At 38.6% G+C, this 18,639-nt stretch overlaps 5 protein-coding genes across 8 annotated transcripts in view; 4 read left to right on the top strand and 1 right to left on the bottom strand.

The window, feature by feature from the left end:
- LOC104937123 (prostaglandin D2 receptor 2) overlaps positions 1-18,639 on the bottom strand; it is a 170,862-nt gene that overhangs the window by 44,785 nt on the left and 107,438 nt on the right. The gene's annotated exons all lie outside the window — the stretch shown is intronic.
- LOC109140690 (immunoglobulin kappa light chain-like) lies at positions 172-1,381 on the top strand. The gene is made up of 3 exons (XM_027288158.1): positions 172-226; positions 379-1,101; positions 1,206-1,381. The coding sequence occupies exons 1-3, from the start codon at positions 172-174 to the stop codon at positions 1,379-1,381; spliced, it is 954 nt and encodes a 317-aa protein (XP_027143959.1).
- Positions 3,908-5,868, top strand: LOC113747629 (uncharacterized). 2 transcript variants are annotated; one of them, XM_027287954.1, is made up of 5 exons: positions 3,908-4,012; positions 4,138-4,851; positions 4,968-5,093; positions 5,177-5,220; positions 5,328-5,868. In XM_027287954.1, exons 1-5 carry the CDS (start codon positions 3,958-3,960, stop codon positions 5,445-5,447), a joined length of 1,059 nt encoding a protein of 352 aa, XP_027143755.1. In that variant the 5' UTR covers positions 3,908-3,957; the 3' UTR covers positions 5,448-5,868. The 2 variants fall into 2 exon arrangements, with proteins under 2 accessions (XP_027143755.1, XP_027143754.1); XM_027287953.1 differs by having other exon boundaries at positions 4,956-5,093; positions 5,328-5,867.
- On the top strand, positions 9,368-11,355 carry LOC113747628 (immunoglobulin kappa light chain-like). 2 transcript variants are annotated; one of them, XM_027287948.1, is made up of 5 exons: positions 9,368-9,453; positions 9,606-10,325; positions 10,442-10,567; positions 10,652-10,695; positions 10,803-11,355. In XM_027287948.1, exons 1-5 carry the CDS (start codon positions 9,399-9,401, stop codon positions 10,920-10,922), a joined length of 1,065 nt encoding a protein of 354 aa, XP_027143749.1. In that variant the 5' UTR covers positions 9,368-9,398; the 3' UTR covers positions 10,923-11,355. The 2 variants fall into 2 exon arrangements, with proteins under 2 accessions (XP_027143749.1, XP_027143748.1); XM_027287947.1 differs by having other exon boundaries at positions 10,430-10,567.
- Positions 13,594-15,827, top strand: LOC109140682 (immunoglobulin kappa light chain-like). Of its 2 annotated transcripts, none has more exons than XM_027287956.1 (5): positions 13,594-13,836; positions 13,991-14,701; positions 14,818-14,943; positions 15,028-15,071; positions 15,179-15,827. In XM_027287956.1, exons 1-5 carry the CDS (start codon positions 13,782-13,784, stop codon positions 15,296-15,298), a joined length of 1,056 nt encoding a protein of 351 aa, XP_027143757.1. In that variant the 5' UTR covers positions 13,594-13,781; the 3' UTR covers positions 15,299-15,827. The 2 variants fall into 2 exon arrangements, with proteins under 2 accessions (XP_027143757.1, XP_027143756.1); XM_027287955.1 differs by having other exon boundaries at positions 14,806-14,943.

Raw genomic sequence — 18,639 nt, 5'->3', positions numbered from 1 at the left:
TGTGTGAATCTACTCAAAAACAAACTTGAAATGAAAGATGGCAGCGAGCACGTGACCATATTTCCTATGTAGGTCATAGTTATTTATGGCTGACCAATCAGACACAGTCCTTTCCGTGAAGAGTGGAGACACTGTCAGTATTATTTCATTCAACACAACAATTTGAACACGATGACATCTGCAAAGTTTGTCTTCTATCTGACCTGTTTGTTCTTGGGGATAATGGGTGAGTTTTCTGTATTTATGGCTCCAGTTTTTATCTTTTGATGTATGATCACTACTCATCGAAATGTTTTTTATATTTCCAATGTAATGATTTATAATGAATTATCTCATAAAAGTAACTGTGGATTTACTTTGTCTCTTATTTCACTTCAGCTCAGGTGACTGAACTGAAATCTTCCTCATCCGTTCTTCAGGAGAGTGATTTTTTATCAGTTAACGCAGGAGACGAGTTGACTTTAAAATGTATTTATGAAAGACAAGTCGTACAAGACAGTACTGCTACATACCTTTACTGGTATAAACAACCTCTGGGACAGAAACCAAGGCTCATTTCTTCTTTCTACAGTTTTGATGGCAAAGGCCATTTTTATAAAGAATTCAAGAACAATTCACGATTCACACTGGACACAGGAAATGGTAAAAACCACTTAAAGATCTCAGATTTACAAACGTTAGACTCAGCTACCTACTATTGTGTAACTACCTCGAAAATAAAATTCACATTTGCAGAGGTCATTACTGTCAGTGTGAAGGGTTCAGGTTTAAACATCCCAGCTGTGATCCATGAGTCGGAATCTGAGACCATCCAGCCAGGAGGCTCTGTGACTCTGAACTGTACAGTACAAACTGGGACCTGTGATGGAGAACACAGTGTTTACTGGTTCAAAGACTCTGAAGAATCTCATCCAGGACTCATTTACATCCATGAAGGCAGGAATGATCAGTGTGAGAGGAAACCCAACACACAAACACACACCTGTGTCTACAACTTGCCGATGAAGAGCCTGAATCTTTCTCATGCTGGGACCTACTACTGTGCTGTTGCCTCATGTGGACACATACTGTTTGGAAACGGGACCAAGCTGGACTTTGAAGGTAAGTCAGTTTTTTCACAAAGCTTGTCTCATTTGTTAAATAGTGATGGATACATGTTAATTAAATTTGATGACAATCATGAAAGCTCTGTAATGTCTCTAAAGGTTCATCTCCAGATGAGGTGGACTCTCTTGTCTTGGTGTATTTCTTGATCGGAGCTTTGACATTTACCACTACCCTGTTGGTTTTATCGGCTTTCTCAATGAACAAGATGAAGAAAAGAATCAGTTTCCAAACTCCAGGTACAGTAACTAACTCTGTTTGTTTCTGGTTTTGTTAACTGAATATCTTTTGAAGGAAGAACTTTATTTGTGTTTCACAATCAGAGTCTCAAGCTAGATTTTCAGCTCCCTCCACATTCAATCGTGAGGTAAGAATTTTATCTTTAAATTATTTGGTGAATTTTCATTCAAAGACATTTGTTTTTTTGGACATTGTTCTTATTATTTTCAGGGATATAATGGAGATACAGACAACCTCCATTATGCTGCTTTAAATGTCAACCTGCCCAACAGATCAAGAAGAGAGAGGAACAACACCAGGGATGAATGTGTGTACTCTAGTGTAAAGCACTAGAACTGGACATGATACATTTATACTTTTCTAATGAAAATTTGGGCGTTCTTGCTTGATGTTGATGTAGATTTTGAGATATATTGAGTATCATCGTTGTAATCAAAAGATGGAGTCCAGTCTTCCACAGTATCATGTTTAGATTGTGCACCATGATTTAAGCTGACACTCAGAGGTGGAAAGAATGATGTGGTAGTTGAGGTGGTGGATGACTGTGGAGGCAACACTGGCATTTCTTTATCGGTAAAACTAAAGTTTTTCTAACCTTAACTGAGTTAATTTGTTGCTTGACCCTACCCATTCTTTACTTATACCTTCATTTTGTGTTTTGCATGACCATGATCTTTGTCTAATGTTAATTATACAACAGTTTTCATGCACAGGTAAAGTAGAACATAACTAACTCTCTTACACAAAAGTGGAAACACTTGCACCTTAAACAACTATTGTCTGTATGCAAACTGTTCTAGCTGTTTAAAACTGCAGAATCATTGATGAATTCACAATATGTGTCTTTCTTGAAGAAAATACCGCTCTTCATCTACAGAGGTCAAGACATCTAGTCACTTTACAATAACTGTTCCAGCTGTATGTTGTAGATGACATTGTTATAAAGCAACATAGTGCTGCACTCTTTGAAGATGTGTACAATGATTTGAATGCTGTTGATGATAGTATTTTATTAAATAAGCTCTTTTCCATTGGTCTTGATGATTCTGTTTTTAACTTTTTCAAATCATATTCTGGTAAAAGATTCAGCAACTTCCATTCCTTCTGTTTACTATGTACTGTACATGATTTCCAAATGAAAATTGCTATTAAAATATGCATCAGTTCTACCGGCTAACAGGCCTTCACTATTTTACAGTTTGCTTTTGATGACATCCAGACCCATCTTATGAATTTAAAGCTTGTTATGAACTCCAATGTCATAAAATGCATGCATGTCAGAGTCCGGAGTGTTGATGTTCCTCCTCTTACTCACACTCTTAATGGAAATCCAATAGATACAGAGCAGCATTATAAGTAATTTCTTAAATGGCAGTTTGAGGTACAAGTCATCCTGTATGTTAAGGACCTAACTCGGATTAGATACTGTTATGTCCCTGTTTAGAGTGTAGCTCCCTACACCCCTAAACAGGCTAGAACTGGGTCTCAAATAGGCCACACCCTGATCACCTGGGATTACAATCAACTGTGGTCGACCACTTCTTAGGCAACGATCCTCACAAAGACAGGAGGTCACACTCGGGTTCAGAACAAAACGTATGACACAAAATGGTTGGCCTTTGCAGATACTTACCAAAACAGAATTTAGTTTCCCTTTGAAAATAGAAAAACATCATCATACAGTCTGTTATATTAGAAGTTCAAAGTGGGAGGTGGGCTGTATCCCATTGGATTGTCAAAGTGTTTCTAATGGAGCGTCTGTTCTGTTCGGTGTATGTAACTAATTCTCAGGGACCGTCTTGGAAAAGTAAACTTGACTTGAGTCTTGACCAACTATTTTATATGTAATTGTAATTTGCGGTTGTCATGCTAATGGAAGGTAGATTTGTTACATTATACCTGCTTAACACCATGATTGCGATTTTGGACATGTTAGTATGCTGATGTTAGCATATAGCTCAAAGCACAACCTCAAGGAGTTGTTGGCATGGTTGTTAGATTCTTAGTCTTGCCGCAGTGTATCTCTTGTCAGTGTAGGGTTCATTGTGGTTTTGGTTTAAAATTGTTTGAACTCTCACACTGATGAACCTTGCTCCACTCAAAGATACAAAGTTGTACAGTATGTTTACAGTAACACTTAAAGTCTTAGAAAGAAGGAGAGCATAGAAAATACTTTTCTCAGGTTGTTTTTTGAAAAAGATCTATTTAAGAACACTTTAGATTTAGATTCCTCTCCTTAAAGATGTTTGATTGTTTGTATGGTGGTTTGACACCTTTTAAATTTAAAAATGTTTCTGTTTGATGCAACATCAAAATAACAACAATAATAACAAAGCTGGTTTCTGGACTACAGCTTGAAATAGGAACTTTGATATTACCATCGGTCCAAACCATGTATTAGATTCATGTGTGATCTGATGGCAGCCATCTCTCACTGTGTGAATCTGCACAAAAACCAAACTTCACATCAAAGGTGGTAGCAAGCATGTGACCATGTTTCCTACATACACGTCATAGTTATTTATGGCTGACCAATCAGATAGAGTCTTGTCTGTGAAAAGTGGAGACACTCACACTCAGTGTTATTTCATTTGACGCAACAATTTGAACACGATGACATCTGCAAAGTTTGTCTTCTACCTGACGTGTTTGTTCTTGGGGATAATGGGTGAGTTTTCTTTATTTATGGCTCCAGTTTTTATTTTTTGATGTATGATCACTCCTCATCGAAATGTTTTTTATATTTCCAATAAAAGTAACTGTGGATTTACTTTGTCTCTTATTTCACTTCAGCTCAGGTGACTGAACTGAAATCTTCCTCGTTCGTTCTTCAGGAGAGTGATTTTTTATCAGTAAACGCAGGAGAAGAGGTGACTTTACAATGTTTTTATGAAAGACAGACTGATACTCAAACACACCATTACTGGTATAAACAATCTCTGGGACAGAAACCAAGGCTCATCTCTTCTTTCTACGTTTATGATGACAAAGGTGATTTTTATGAAGAATTCAAGGACAATCCACGATTCACACTGGACACAAGAAATGGTAAAAACCACTTGAAGATCTCAGATTTACAAACGGTAGACTCAGCTACCTACTACTGTGTAACTACCTCGGAAATAAAATTCACATTTGCAGAGGTCATTACTGTCAGTGTAAAGGGTTCAGGTTTAAACATCCCAGCTTTGGTCCATCAGTCAGTATCTGAGACCATCCAGCCAGGAGGCTCTGTGACTCTGAACTGTACAGTACACACTGGGACCTGTGATGGAGAACACAGTGTTTACTGGTTCAAAGACTCTGAAGAATCTCATCCAGGACTCATTTACACCCATGGAGGCAGGAATGATCAGTGTGAGAGGAAACCCAACACACAAACACACACCTGTGTCTACAACTTGCCGATGAAGAGCCTGAATCTTTCTCATGCTGGGACCTACTACTGTGCTGTTGCCTCATGTGGACACATACTGTTTGGAAACGGGACCAAGCTGGACTTTGAAGGTAAGTCACTTTTCTCGCAAAGCTTGTCTCATTTGTTAAATAGTGATGGATACATGTTAATCAAATTTGATGACAATCATGAAAGCTTTGTAATGTCTCTGAAGGTTCATCTACAGATGAGGTGGACTCTCTTTTCTTGGTGTATTTCTTGAGCGGAGCTTTGACATTCACCACCATCCTGGTTGTTTTACTGGCGTTCTCATTGTACAAGATGATCAAGAGAAACAAGAGCCAATGTACAGGTAACTGGTACTTTTTGTATCTGACAGCATGTATTTATAAATATAACTTTTTAATAAAACATTTTTTTGTGTTTCCCAACTAGACTGCCAAGCAAGATTATCAGCTCCCTCCACAACAAATGCAGAGGTGCAATTTACCTTTATAATTTGTTGATTACTTTTTATTGCACATCAAACAACAAAATTTCTGTCACGACCGATATCCTAATTGACTTTTACATATCATGTTACCAGGGTCACAGAGACGATGACAACCTCCATTATGCTGCTTTAAATGTCAACCTGCCCAAGAGACCAAGAAGACAGAAGAACAACACCAGAGATGAATGTGTGTACTCCGGTGTAAAGCAGTAGAACTAGACATGATACATGTATGCTTTACTTTGTTTGGGTGTTCATGTGTTGACCTATAGGTACCACTGGATTTCTGTCAAAACAAGATTTCTCTAACCTTTACCAAGTCATTTAGTTTCCTAACTGACCACGATCTTTGTCTAACATCAATCATACCAGTTTCCATGCATAGGTACAGTAGCAAATAACACAAAGGTGGAAATGTTTGCATCCCAAACAACTATTGTCTGTATCCAAACTGCTCTAGCTGTACAAAACTGCAGAGTAACTGGTGAACTCAAAATAGGTGCATTCAAAATACTGTCCTTCATCTACAGAGGTCCAGACACTTCGTCATTGTACAGTAACTATTCTAGCTGTAGTGTCAGTAGATGACATTGCAAAAATCCACATCGTGCTGAACTATTTTTAGATCTGCAAAATGCTACAAATGCTGTTAATAATGTTTTAATAAATGAGCTGCTTCCCATTGGTCTTGATGATTATGTTATTTTTCAAATCATATTCTGGTAAAGTTCAGGTGGCAGATGGTTTTACATCAATTTCCCAGATGGTTCATGAAGGGTCCAATAAGAATCAACATTGCCCCCCCTGCTGCTTATGTACATAATTTCCAAATGAAAACTGCAATGTGCAATCGAGATGCCATCAGATCTACGGCAAAACAAGGCCTTCACTATATTACAGTCTGCTTTTGATGACGTCCAGGCCCATTTCATGAATTTAAAGCTTGTTCTGAATTTCACAATAGTACACAGCTTTGATGTTCTTCCTCTTATTCACACTCTTAATGGGGATCCAACAGATACAGTACAGCATTATACTGTAAGTATGCGCTTTGAGCTAAAAGTCATATACTGTATTAAAGACCAAACTCAAAAATAGAGAGATAGATCGATAGAGTTTTTTAGATTCTTTTTTTGGCCTTTTACGTCTTTATTGATAGTACAGCTGAAGATAGACAGGAAACAGGGGGCAGAGAGAGGGGCAGTGACACACAGTAAATGTCCGTCCGATGCGGGATTCGAACCGGGGCCAGCTGCAGCGAGGACTGTAGCCTCTTGCACATTACACTACACTACCGACCACCCCAGATTGATAGAGTTTTGATCAATTTTACTGATTTACTTACTTTTCCAGAGTCAGAAACTAATAAGTATGTAACTCGTGCAGTCTGAACTTATGTCAAAATGAAATATGATGCTATTATGGCTCAATTGTTGATTGTCTATGCGATCAAATAATATACAACCCATATTACAAAACAGTTAGGATGATGTATGAAACATACATAAAATCATAGTCATTTTTTACTATACTATTTGAATACAGTATAATATAAGCTTACAGTTACTCAGGCGAAAGTCTCAGGTGTAATTTTTTCTACTTCATAAAGTGTCACACTTTTTCAGTAGGAAACAGGTCTGAACTGAAGGTAGGTCAGCCTTGTACACTGTTTTACTATGAAGCCAGGCTGTTGTAACACGTACAAAATGTGGCTTGTCATGTCTTTCCAGATGAAGCAGGGACGTCCCTGTAAAAGAAGTCAATCAGGATGGCAGCATATGTTGCTCCAAAACTTTTATGTACTTTTCAGCATTAATAGCGCCTTCACAGATGTGCAAATCATCACAGATGCTGGCTTTTCAACTTTGCCCTGGTAACATCTTGATGATTCCTCGAGTTTCGTCTTTAACCTGAAGGACCCAACATCCATGATTTTTAAAGAAAACGCAGGAGACGAGTTGACTTTACAATGTTTTTATGAAAGACAAACCTATACTGGTACGAACCATTACTGGTATAAACATTCTCTGGAACAGAAACCACGACTCATCTCTTCTTTCTACGTTTATGATGAAAAAGGCAAGTTTTATGAAGAATTCAAGAACAATACACGCTTCACACTGGACACAGAAAATGGTAAAAAATACTTGACGATCTCAGATTTACACACATTAGACTCGCTACCTACTATTGTGCATTCAAATAGATTTGAATTTTGCGAGGGCATTACTGTCAGTGTAAAGGGTTCTGATTTGGACATTCAACCTTCGGTCCATCAGTCAGCATCTGAGTTGGTCTCACATTCTGACGAACTCATCCTGGTGGATAGGCTTTAAACCCCAAGATAACACCACAAATACTACAGGCCCAGATTTAGTCAAAGAGAATGTTTTTACCCATGCAGGTGTTATTTCAGCATATTCTAGTCTGGAGACACTGCTGTCTGTTTACGCAGATTGGAACGTCAACGGCAAGCTATTATGTCTAGGAAGGCAGCAATAGGTCTCTTTGACCCTGGTCACCACAGTGTTGAGATATGGTGGCACCTAGTCTAAGACAAACAATTAATACTGCCGAGGACCCACATGTGACCTTGTGTGACCTAAGGATAGAAAATTCCATAACAGCAATCTGCTAGTAGCAAACTTCACATTAAAGGTGTCAGTTAGCATGAGACCATGTTTCCTATATAGGTCAGTTATTTATGGCTGACTAATGAAGCACAACCTTGTCTATGAAGAGTGGAGGACGTATAAAGATGCTTTTCATTCTACACAAGAAATGGAAGAGGATGACATCTGCAAAGTTTGTCTTCTATCTGACGTGTTTGTTCTTGGGGAAAATGGGTGAGTTGTTCCAGTTTGTATCTTTTAGTTTATAGCAACTCTTCATGGAAATGATTCTTATACTTTTCTCAAAAAGCTTTTCTCATTTAATAAATTGTGCCGGATACATCCTACGTCCTTTTCCTCTTTAGCCTGGAGGAGCCCAACATCCATTATTTAAAAAAACAATTAGTACTGTGGGCTTCCACTTTCTCTAAGTCCATCTGAACCAAGCTCTGTTGTTGATCTGCTATTGTCTATATTCAATAAAGATTTTCATAAGTGTTCCTGAGCCCATGTAGTAACATTCTTTATATAATCACGTTGGTTTTTAATGCAGTGCTGCCTGTGGGGTCAAAGGTTACGGGTTAGCAATGTTGGTTTTCAGCCTTGTCCCCTTTGTGCAGAGATCTAACAATATTATGGAGTGTAGATGGACTCCATGAATTCCATGCAATTGTGCAGTGAGTTCAATTTAAAGTACATTGTTAAACTATTTCAACTCACAGTTTTTCACCAGGTGGTGAACATCTCACTTCAACTGGAAGAACTTAAGTCAGAACCTCTGAAGGACATTAAAGCTTACTTACTGATGTTTTTAATGATAACTGTTACTGTTTCACTTAGTCTTTGTGTAAATGTGGTGACTGCTGTTACTGAATGCTCTCATTATATATATGTCATTTATTCTCAGATCATTCTTTTTCATGATGTTGATCTGACTGACGCTTGAATACCTTTTTTATGTTTAAATTGAATTGCCTGTCGTCACACTAACACACAGAACTAATTGGCATTGTTAACATCATACCTGCTGAACACCTGCATTCTAGCATTACCATTGTGGATCTGTTAGCTTGCTGATGTTAGCATATATCAATGTAAAGAGCAGTTAGCATGGCTGTACATTCTTAGTGTAGTGTTTATTGTGGTTTGGGTGTGAAAAGTGTTTTTTTTTTTTTAAGTAGTCTTTCAAGAACAATACTTAGACACCTCTTAAAGGAGGAGTCTAAGTATTTATTTAAAGCAGCACAAAATACAGAGTTAGTTTCTGGTCTACAGCTTGAAATAAGAACTTTGATATCACTATCGGGGATCAACAATAGTGATCTGCTCAAAACCATGTATTAGATTCATGTTTGATCTGATGGCAGCCATCTCTCACTGTGTGAATCTCCACAAAAACCAAACTTCACATCAAAGGTGGCAGTGCGCATGTGACCATGTGTCCTACATACACGTCATAGTTATTTATGGCTGACCAATCAGACACAGTCTTGTCTGTGAAGAGTGGAGACACTGTCAGTATTATTTCATTCGACACAACAATTTGAACACGATGACATCTGCAAAGTTTGTCTTCTATCTGACGTGTTTGTTCTTGGGGATAATGGGTGAGTTTTCTGTATTTATGGCTCCAGTTTTTATCTTTTGATGTATGATCACTACTCATCGAAATGTTTCTTATATTTCTAATGTAATGATTTATAATGAATTATCTCATAAAAGTAACTGTGGATTTACTTTGTCTCTTATTTCACTTCAGCTCAGGTGACTGAACTGAAATCTTCCTCATCCGTTCTTCAGGAGAGTGATTTTTTATCAGTTAACGCAGGAGACGAGTTGACTTTAAAATGTTTTTATGAAAGACAAGTCGTACAAGACAGTACTGCTACATACCTTTACTGGTATAAACAATCTCTGGGACAGAAACCAAGGCTCATCTCTTCTTTCTACAGTTTTGATGGCAAAGGCAATTTTTATGAAGAATTCAAAAATAATCCACGCTTCACACTGGACACAGGAAATGGTAAAAACCACTTGAAGATCTCAGAGTTACAAACGGTAGACTCAGCTACCTACTATTGTGTAAATACCTCAGTAAAATTCACATTTGCAGAGGTCATCACTGTCAGTGTGAAGGGTTCAGGTTTAAACATCCCAGCTGTGATCCATGAGTCGGAATCTGAGACCATCCAGCCAGGAGGCTCTGTGACTCTGAACTGTACAGTACACACTGGGACCTGTGATGGAGAACACAGTGTTTACTGGTTCAAAGACTCTGAAGAATCTCATCCAGGACTCATTTACACCCATGGAGGCAGGAATGATCAGTGTGAGAGGAAACCCAACACACAAACACACACCTGTGTCTACAACTTGCCGATGAAGAGCCTGAATCTTTCTCATGCTGGGACCTACTACTGTGCTGTTGCCTCATGTGGACACATACTGTTTGGAAACGGGACCAAGCTGGACTTTGAAGGTAAGTCAGTTTTTTCACAAAGCTTGTCTCATTTGTTAAATAGTGATGGATACATGTTAATTAAATTTGATGACAATCATGAAAGCTCTGTAATGTCTCTGAAGGTTCATCTACAGATGAGGTGGACTCTCTTGTCTTGGTGTATTTCTTGAGCGGAGCTTTGACATTCACCACCATCCTGGTTGTTTTACTGGCGTTGTCATTGTACAAGATGATCAAGAGAAACAAGTGCCAATGTACAGGTAACTGGTACTTTTTGTATCTGACAGCATGTATTCAATAAATGTAACTTTTCAATAAAACATTTTTTTGTGTTTCACAACTAGACTGCCAAGCAAATTCATCAGCTCCCTCCACAGCAAGTGCAGAGGTGAAATTTACCTTCATAATCCATTGGTGACTTTTCATTGCACATCAACCAACTCAATTTCTGTCACGACCGATATCCTAATTGACTTTTACATATCATGTTACCAGGGTCAAGGAGACGAAGACAACCTCCATTATGCTGCTTTAAATGTCAACCTGCCCAAGAGACCAAGAAGACAGAGGAACAACACCAGAGATGAATGTGTGTACTCCGGTGTAAAGCAGTAGAACTAGACATGATACATGTATGCTTTACTTTGTTTGGGTGTTCATGTGTTGACCTATAGGTACCACTGGATTTCTGTCAAAACAAGATTTTTCTAACCTTTACCAAATCAATTAGTTTCCTAACTGACCATGATCTTTGTCTAACATCAATCATACCAGTTTCCATGCATAGGTACAGTAGCAAATAACACAAAGGTGGAAATGTTTGCATCCTAAACAACTATTGTCTGTATCCAAACTGCTCTAGCTGTACAAAACTGCAGAGTCACTGGTGAACTCACAATAGGTGCATTCAAAATACTGTCCTTCATCTATAGAGGTCAAGACACAGTCATTGTACAATAACTGTTTTAGCTGTAGTGTCAGTAGATTACATTGTAAAAAGCCACATTGTGCTGCACTCTTTGTAGATCTGCAAAATGCTATAAATGCTGTTAATAATGTTTTAATAAACGAGGTGCTTCCCATTGGTCTTAATGATTGTTATTTTTCAAATCATATTCTGGTAAAGTTCAGGTTGCCGATGGTTTTACATCGGTTTCCCAGATGGTTTATGAAGGGTCCAATAAGAATCAACATTGCCCCCCCTGCTGCTTATGTACATAATCCAATTCCAAATGAAAACGGCAATGTGCAATCGAGACGCCATCAGATCTACGGCAAAACAAGGCCTTCACTATATTACAATCTGCTTTTGATGACGTCCAGGCCCATTTTATGAATTTAAAGCTTGTTGTGAATTTCACAATAGTACACAGCTTTGATGTTCTTCCTCTTATTCACACTTTTAATGGGGATCTAACAGATACAGTACAGCATTATACTGTAAGTATACTCTTTGAGCTAAAAGTCATATATTAAAGACTAAACTCAAAAATAGAGATAGATCGATAGAGTTTTGACCAATTTTACTGATTAACTTGCTTTTCCAGAGTCAGAAACTAATAAGTATGTAACTTGTGCAGTCTGAACTTATGTCAGACTGAAATATGATGCTATTGTGGCTCAATTGTTGATTGCTTATGTGATCAAATAATATACAACCCATATTTCAAAACAGTTAGGATGATGTACAGTATGAAACATACATAACATCATAGTCATTTTTTAACTACACAATTTGAATACAGTATAATATAAGCTTACAGTTACTCAGGCGAAAGTCTCAGATGTAATTTTTTCTACTTCATAAAGTGTCACACTTTTTCAGTAGGAAACAGGTCTGAACTGAAGGTAGGTCAGCCTTTTACACTCTTTTACTATGAAGCCACGCTGTTATAACATGTACAAAATATGGCTTGTCATGTCTTTCCAGATGGACGTCCCTGAAAAAGAAGTCAACCAGGATGGCAGCATATGTTGCTCCAAAACTTTGATGTACTTTTCAGCATTAATAGTGCCTTCACAGATGTGCAAATCATCACAGATGCTGGCTTTTGAACTTTGCCCTGATAACATCTTGATAGTTCCTTGAGATTTGTCTTTAACCTGAAGGACCCAACATCCATGATTTTTAAAGAAAACGCAGGAGACGAGTTGACTTTACAATGTTTTTATGAAAGACAAACCTATACAAACCATTACTGGTATAAACAATCTCTGTGATAGAAACCACGACTCATCTCTTCTTTCTACGTTTATGATGAAAAAAGCAAGTTTTATGAAGAATTCAAGAACAATCCATGCTTCACACTGGACACAGAAAATGGTAAAAACCATTTGACGATCTCAGATTTACGCGCATTAGACTCGCTACCTACTATTGTGCCTTCAAATAGATTTGAATTTTGCGAGGGCATTACTGTCAGTGTAAAGGGTTCTGATTTGGACATTCAACCTTCGGTCCATCAGTCAGCATCTGAGTCGGTCTCACATCTGAGTCGGTCTCACATTCTGCCCAACTCATCCTGGTGGATAGACTTTAAACCCCAAGATAACACCACAAATACTATACGCCCAGAATTAGTCAAAGAGAACGTTTTTATTCATGGAGGTGCAGGCCAGGGTCTTCATTGTCAAATTTTGCACTTTGTAATGCGTCACACATTTTCAGTAGGAAACAGGTCTAAACTGAAGGTAGGTCAGTCTAGTCCCTGCACTCTTTTGCTATGAAGCAACGCTGTTGTAACACATACAGAATGTGACTTGTCAAGTCTTTCCAGATGAAGCAGGGACATCCTCGAGACATCAATCAGGGTGGCAACATAAGCAGATGTTACAAACCTCCATACATCACAGGTGCTGGCTTTTGAACTTTGCCCTGGTAAAAATCTAGATGGTCCTTTTCCTATTTAGCATGGAGGACGCAAGGTGACCTCACAGAGGCTTGACTAAATTCTTTGTTTTTTTTAATTGTCTGTTATGAAGCTAACATTATACCTGCTAACACCTTTTGAGCATGTAGCTCAAAGCACAGCCTCAAAGATTATATATATATAAAATGTTTAGAAAGAACAATACTTAGACTCCTCCTCTTAAAGGGATGTAACTGTTTGTATGAAGGTGTGGTGGTTTTCAACCTTTTAAAGATAGACTGTCTGTTCAAAGCAGCACAAAATACAGAGTTAGTTTATGGACTACAGCTTGAAATAAGAACTTTGATATCACTATCAGGGATCAACAATAATGATCTGCTCATAACTATGTATTAGATTCATGTTTGATCTGATGGCAGCCATCTCTCACTGTGTGAATCTCCACAAAAACCAAACTTCACATCAAAGGTGGCAGTGCGCATGTGACCATGTTTCCTATATACACGTCATAGTTATTTATGGCTGACCAATCAGACACAGTCTTGTCTGTGAAGAGTGGAGACGCTGTCAGTATTATTTCAGTCGACACAACAATTTGAACACGATGACATCTGCAAAGTTTGTCTTCTATCTGACGTGTTTGTTCTTGGGGATAATGGGTGAGTTTTCTGTATTTATGGCTCCAGTTTTTATCTTTTTATATATGATCCCTACTCATTGAAACGTTTGTAATATTTCTAATTTAATAATTTACACTAAACTCTGTCACATTAAAGTAACTGTGGATTGACTTTGTCTCATATTTCACTTCAGCTCAGGTGACTGAACTGAAATCTTCCTCATCCATTCTTCAGGAGAGTGATTTTTTATCATTTAACGCAGGAGACAAGGTGACTTTAAAATGTTTTTATGAAAGACAAACCAAGACTGCTACAAACCATTACTGGTATAAACAATCTCTGGGACAGAAACCAAGGCTCATCTCTTCTTTCTACAGTTACGATGACACAGGCAATTTTTATGAAGAATTCAAAAATAATCCACGCTTCACACTGGACACAGGAAATGGTACAAACCACTTGAAGATCTCAGAGTTACAAACGTTAGACTCAGCTACCTACTATTGTGTAAATACCTCAGTAAAATTCACATTTGCAGAGGTCATCACTGTCAGTGTGAAGGGTTCAGGTTTAAACATCCCAGCTGTGATCCATGAGTCGGCATCTGAGACCATCCAGCCAGGAGGCTCTGTGACTCTGAACTGTACAGTACACACTGGGACCTGTAATGGAGAACACAGTGTTTACTGGTTCAAAGACTCTGAAGAATCTCATCCAGGACTCATTTACACCCATGGAGGCAGGAATGATCAGTGTGAGAGGAAACCCAACACACAAACACACACCTGTGTCTACAACTTGCCGATGAAGAGCCTGAATCTTTCTCATGCTGGGACCTACTACTGTGCTGTTGCCTCATGTGGACACATACTGTTTGGAAACGGGACCAAGCTGGACTTTGAAGGTAAGTCAGTTTTTTCACAAAGCTTGTCTCATTTGTTAAATAGTGATGGATACATGTTAATTAAATTTGATGACAATCATGAAAGCTCTGTAATGTCTCTAAAGGTTCATCTCCAGATGAGGTGGACTCTCTTGTCTTGGTGTATTTCTTGATCGGAGCTTTGACATTTACCACCATCCTGGTTGTTTTACTGGCGTTCTCATTGTACAAGATGATCAAGAGAAACAAGTGCCAATGTACAGGTAACTGGTACTTTTTGTATCTGACAGCATGTATTCAATAAATGTAACTTTTCAATAAAACATTTTTTTGTGTTTCACAACTAGACTGCCAAGCAAGATTATCAGCTCCCTCCACAGCAAATGCAGAGGTGAAATTTACCTTCATAATCCGTTGATTACTTTTTATTGCACATCAACCAACAAAATGTCTGTCATGACCGATATCCTAATTGACTTTTACATATCATGTTACCAGGGTCACAGAGACGAAGACAACCTCCATTATGCTGCTTTAAATGTCAACCTGCCCAAGAGACCAAGAAGACAGAGGAACAACACCAGAGATGAATGTGTGTACTCCGGTGTAAAGCAGTAGAACTAGACATGATACATGTATGCTTTACTTTGTTTGGGTGTTCATGTGTTGACCTATAGGTACCACTGGATTTCTGTCAAAACAAGATTTCTCTAACCTTTACCAAGTCATTTAGTTTCCTAACTCACCCATTTTCAACTTTTTAATGCTTTTCAACCCATTTTTTACTCATAGCTTATGTTTGTTTTTATGCATGGCCATGATCTTTGTCTAATATCAATCATACCAGTTTCCATGCATAGATACAGTAGAAAATAACACAAAGGTGGAAATGTTTGCATCCTAAACAACTATTGTCTGTATCCAAACTGCTCTAGCTGTACAAAACTGCAGAGTCACTGGTGAACTCACAATAGGTGCATTCAAAATACTGTCCTTCATCTATAGAGGTCAGGACACAGTCATTGTACAAAAACTGTTTTAGCTGTAGTGTCAGTAGATTACATTGTAAAAAGCCACATTGTGCTGCCCTCTTTGTAGATCTGCAAAATGCTACAAATGCTGTTAATAATGTTTTAATAAACGAGGTGCTTCCCATTGGTCTTAATGATTGCTATTTTTCAAATCATATTCTGGTAAAGTTCAGGTTGCCGATGGTTTTACATCGATTTCCCAGATGGTTTACGAAGGGTCCAATAAGAATCAACATTGCCCCCCCCTGCTGCTTATGTACATAATCCAATTCCAAATGAAAACTGCAATATGCAATCGAGACGCCATCAGATCTACGGCAAAACAAGGCCTTCACTATATTACAATCTGCTTTTGATGATGTCCAGGCCCATTTTATGAATTTAAAGCTTGTTGTGAATTTCACAATAGTACACAGCTTTAATGTTCTTCCTCTTATTCACACTTTTGATGGGGATCTAACAGATACAGTACAGCATTATACTGTAAGTACACTCTTTGAGCTAAAAGTCATATATTAAAGACCAAACTCAAAAATAGAGATAGATCGATAGAGTTTTTACCAATTTTACTGAGACTTTTCCAGAGTCAGAAACTAATAAGTATGTAACTCGTGCAGTCTGAACTTATGTCAGACTGAAATATGATGCTATTGTGGCTCAATTGTTGATTGCTTATGCGATCAGATAATATACAACCCATATTTCAAAACAGTTAGGATGATGTACAGTATGAAACATACATAAAATCACAGTCATTTTTTAACTATACTATTTGAATACAGTATAATATAAGCTTACAGTTACTTAGGCGAAAGTCCTAGATGTCATTTTTTCTACTTCATAAAGTGTCACACTTTTTCAGTAGGAAACAGGTCTGAACTGAAGGTAGGTCAGCCTTGTACACTCTTTTACTATGAAGCCAGGCTGTTGTAACAAGTACAAAATGTGGCTTGTCATGTCTTTCCAGATGGACGTCCCTGAAAAAGAAGTCAATCAGGATGGCAGCATATGTTGCTCCAAAACTTTGATGTACTTTTCAGCATTAATAGTGCCTTCACAGATGTGCAAATCATCACAGATGCTGGCTTTTCAACTTTGCCCTGATAACATCTTGATGGTTCCTCAAGATTCGTCTTTAACCTGAAGGACCCAACATCCATGATTTTTAAAGAAAACGCAGGAGACGAGTTGGCTTTACAATGTTTTTATGAAAGGCAAACCTATACTGGTACAAACCATTACTGGTATAAACAATCTCTGGGATAGAAACCACGACTCATCTCTTCTTTCTACGTTTATGATGAAAAAGGCAAGTTTTATGAAGAATTCAAGAACAATCCATGCTTCACACTGGACACAGAAAATGGTAAAAACCATTTGACGATCTCAGATTTACGTGCATTAGACTCGCTACCTACTATTGTTCATTCAAAAAGATTTGAATTTTGCGAGGGCATTACTGTCAGTGTAAAGGGTTCTGATTTGGACATTCAACCTTCGGTCCATCAGTCAGCATCTGAGTCAGTCTCACATCTGAGTCGGTCTCACATTCTGCCCAACTCATCCTGGTGGATAGACTTTAAACCCCAAGATAACACCACAAATACTACACGCCCAGAATTAGTCAAAGAGAATGTTTTTATTCATGGAGGTGTTATTGTCAGCATATTCTAGTCTGGACACAGATGTCTGTTTACGCAGATTGGAACATCAACAACAAGCTATCTATTATGACTAGGAAGGCAGCAATAGGTCTCTTGAACCGTGGCCACCACAGTGTTGAGATATGGTGGCACCTAGTCTAAGACAAACAGTTAATACTGCCGAGGACCTCAAGGCCCACATGTGACCTCGTTTTACCTAACACGGGACTCACACAGGAGGCGGAGCGGCAGCGGAACGGCAGCAGAGCGAGCCGGCCGTATTCACCTGAGATCACGAGATCACGCGAGAATCCTGGACATACCCGAGACCCCGCGATAAACAGTGTATAAAGAAAACAACAACAACAAACAGCTGACTTTGCTTGTCCGACGTGGAGGAGATTATAAAAAGCATCTGTTGTGTCATAAATGATTGTGTGTTGTTCCACTTCAACAATTAGTCTCTCGTTGAGACCCTTTGATCGATCTTTGATCACCTGGTGCCACCGGTCATGACGTAACGTTGATGTGAAGTTGTGATAAGCGACATGAACTGAGTATTGTGTTTTATTTTGAAAGGGGGCGGAAGTTTATTATGTTGATTCTCTGTCGGATTTCCTGTCTGGTGCGCAGTGCTCTGTTGAAATTTACGAGGTTTAGCCGCGGCTCGCGGAAAAAATAGAAATCCTGCGGAAAGCTCGCGCCGTGGCGCGGAGAGATGCTTCTGGGACGCTTCTGAGCCGCGGCTGATCCACGCCCTGTGTGAGCAGAGATGTATAGTAACGAAGTAGAACTACTTAAGTACTGTACTTAAGTACTAAAATGCAGTACCTGTACTTTTTTGAGTATTATTTTTTTCCCCAACTTCTACTTTTACTGCACTACATATTTTTGATGAATTTAATACTTTTACTCCGATACATTTTTCATGTGCTGAATCGTTACTCGTTACTATTGTAGCGTCCAGCCGGACACGTGATGAATGATGAGGCGTTATTGAACAAACCTGCATTTATTGCTGAACGGTTTGGTTCCAGGACTCGGTGACTGTTGGCCGGAACCACGACAAAAAACCAACAGAACAGTTCCGGTCTCACACATCAACCTCGCTCATGCGCCGTACGTCATACACCTGACTCACCCAGGCGTGCGCTCTCTCACCTGCTCCCCCGCCCCCTCGCTCTCGCATTCATTCAGACGCATTCACAGACCATGGGAAATCACAGAACTCTACCATGAACATTGTAACACTTTAACATTAGAAGTTGTGCCTTAATAAATATTT

Source organism: Larimichthys crocea, chromosome XIV, assembly GCF_000972845.2.
Source record: "Larimichthys crocea isolate SSNF chromosome XIV, L_crocea_2.0, whole genome shotgun sequence".
In the NCBI taxonomy this organism is placed as follows: Eukaryota; Metazoa; Chordata; class Actinopteri; family Sciaenidae; genus Larimichthys; species Larimichthys crocea.
The sequence above is the reverse complement of the archived record's forward strand: the minus strand, read 5'-3'. Positions and strand labels throughout refer to the sequence as shown.

Bases quoted from the DNA above. Each gene is read 5' to 3' on its own strand.
- LOC113747629 (XM_027287953.1), top strand. From the start codon at position 3,958: ATGACATCTGCAAAGTTTGTCTTCTACCTGACGTGTTTGTTCTTGGGG. The intron at 4,013-4,137 runs GTGAGTTTTCTT...ATTTCACTTCAG, and splicing joins TTTGTTCTTGGGGATAATGG to CTCAGGTGACTGAACTGAAA. The intron at 5,221-5,327 runs GTGCAATTTACC...TCATGTTACCAG, and splicing joins CCTCCACAACAAATGCAGAG to GGTCACAGAGACGATGACAA.
- LOC109140690 (XM_027288158.1), top strand. From the start codon at position 172: ATGACATCTGCAAAGTTTGTCTTCTATCTGACCTGTTTGTTCTTGGGG. The intron at 227-378 runs GTGAGTTTTCTG...ATTTCACTTCAG, and splicing joins TTTGTTCTTGGGGATAATGG to CTCAGGTGACTGAACTGAAA. The intron at 1,102-1,205 runs GTAAGTCAGTTT...ATGTCTCTAAAG, and splicing joins GACCAAGCTGGACTTTGAAG to GTTCATCTCCAGATGAGGTG.
- LOC113747628 (XM_027287947.1), top strand. From the start codon at position 9,399: ATGACATCTGCAAAGTTTGTCTTCTATCTGACGTGTTTGTTCTTGGGG. The intron at 9,454-9,605 runs GTGAGTTTTCTG...ATTTCACTTCAG, and splicing joins TTTGTTCTTGGGGATAATGG to CTCAGGTGACTGAACTGAAA. The intron at 10,326-10,429 runs GTAAGTCAGTTT...ATGTCTCTGAAG, and splicing joins GACCAAGCTGGACTTTGAAG to GTTCATCTACAGATGAGGTG.
- LOC109140682 (XM_027287955.1), top strand. From the start codon at position 13,782: ATGACATCTGCAAAGTTTGTCTTCTATCTGACGTGTTTGTTCTTGGGG. The intron at 14,702-14,805 runs GTAAGTCAGTTT...ATGTCTCTAAAG, and splicing joins GACCAAGCTGGACTTTGAAG to GTTCATCTCCAGATGAGGTG. The intron at 15,072-15,178 runs GTGAAATTTACC...TCATGTTACCAG, and splicing joins CCTCCACAGCAAATGCAGAG to GGTCACAGAGACGAAGACAA.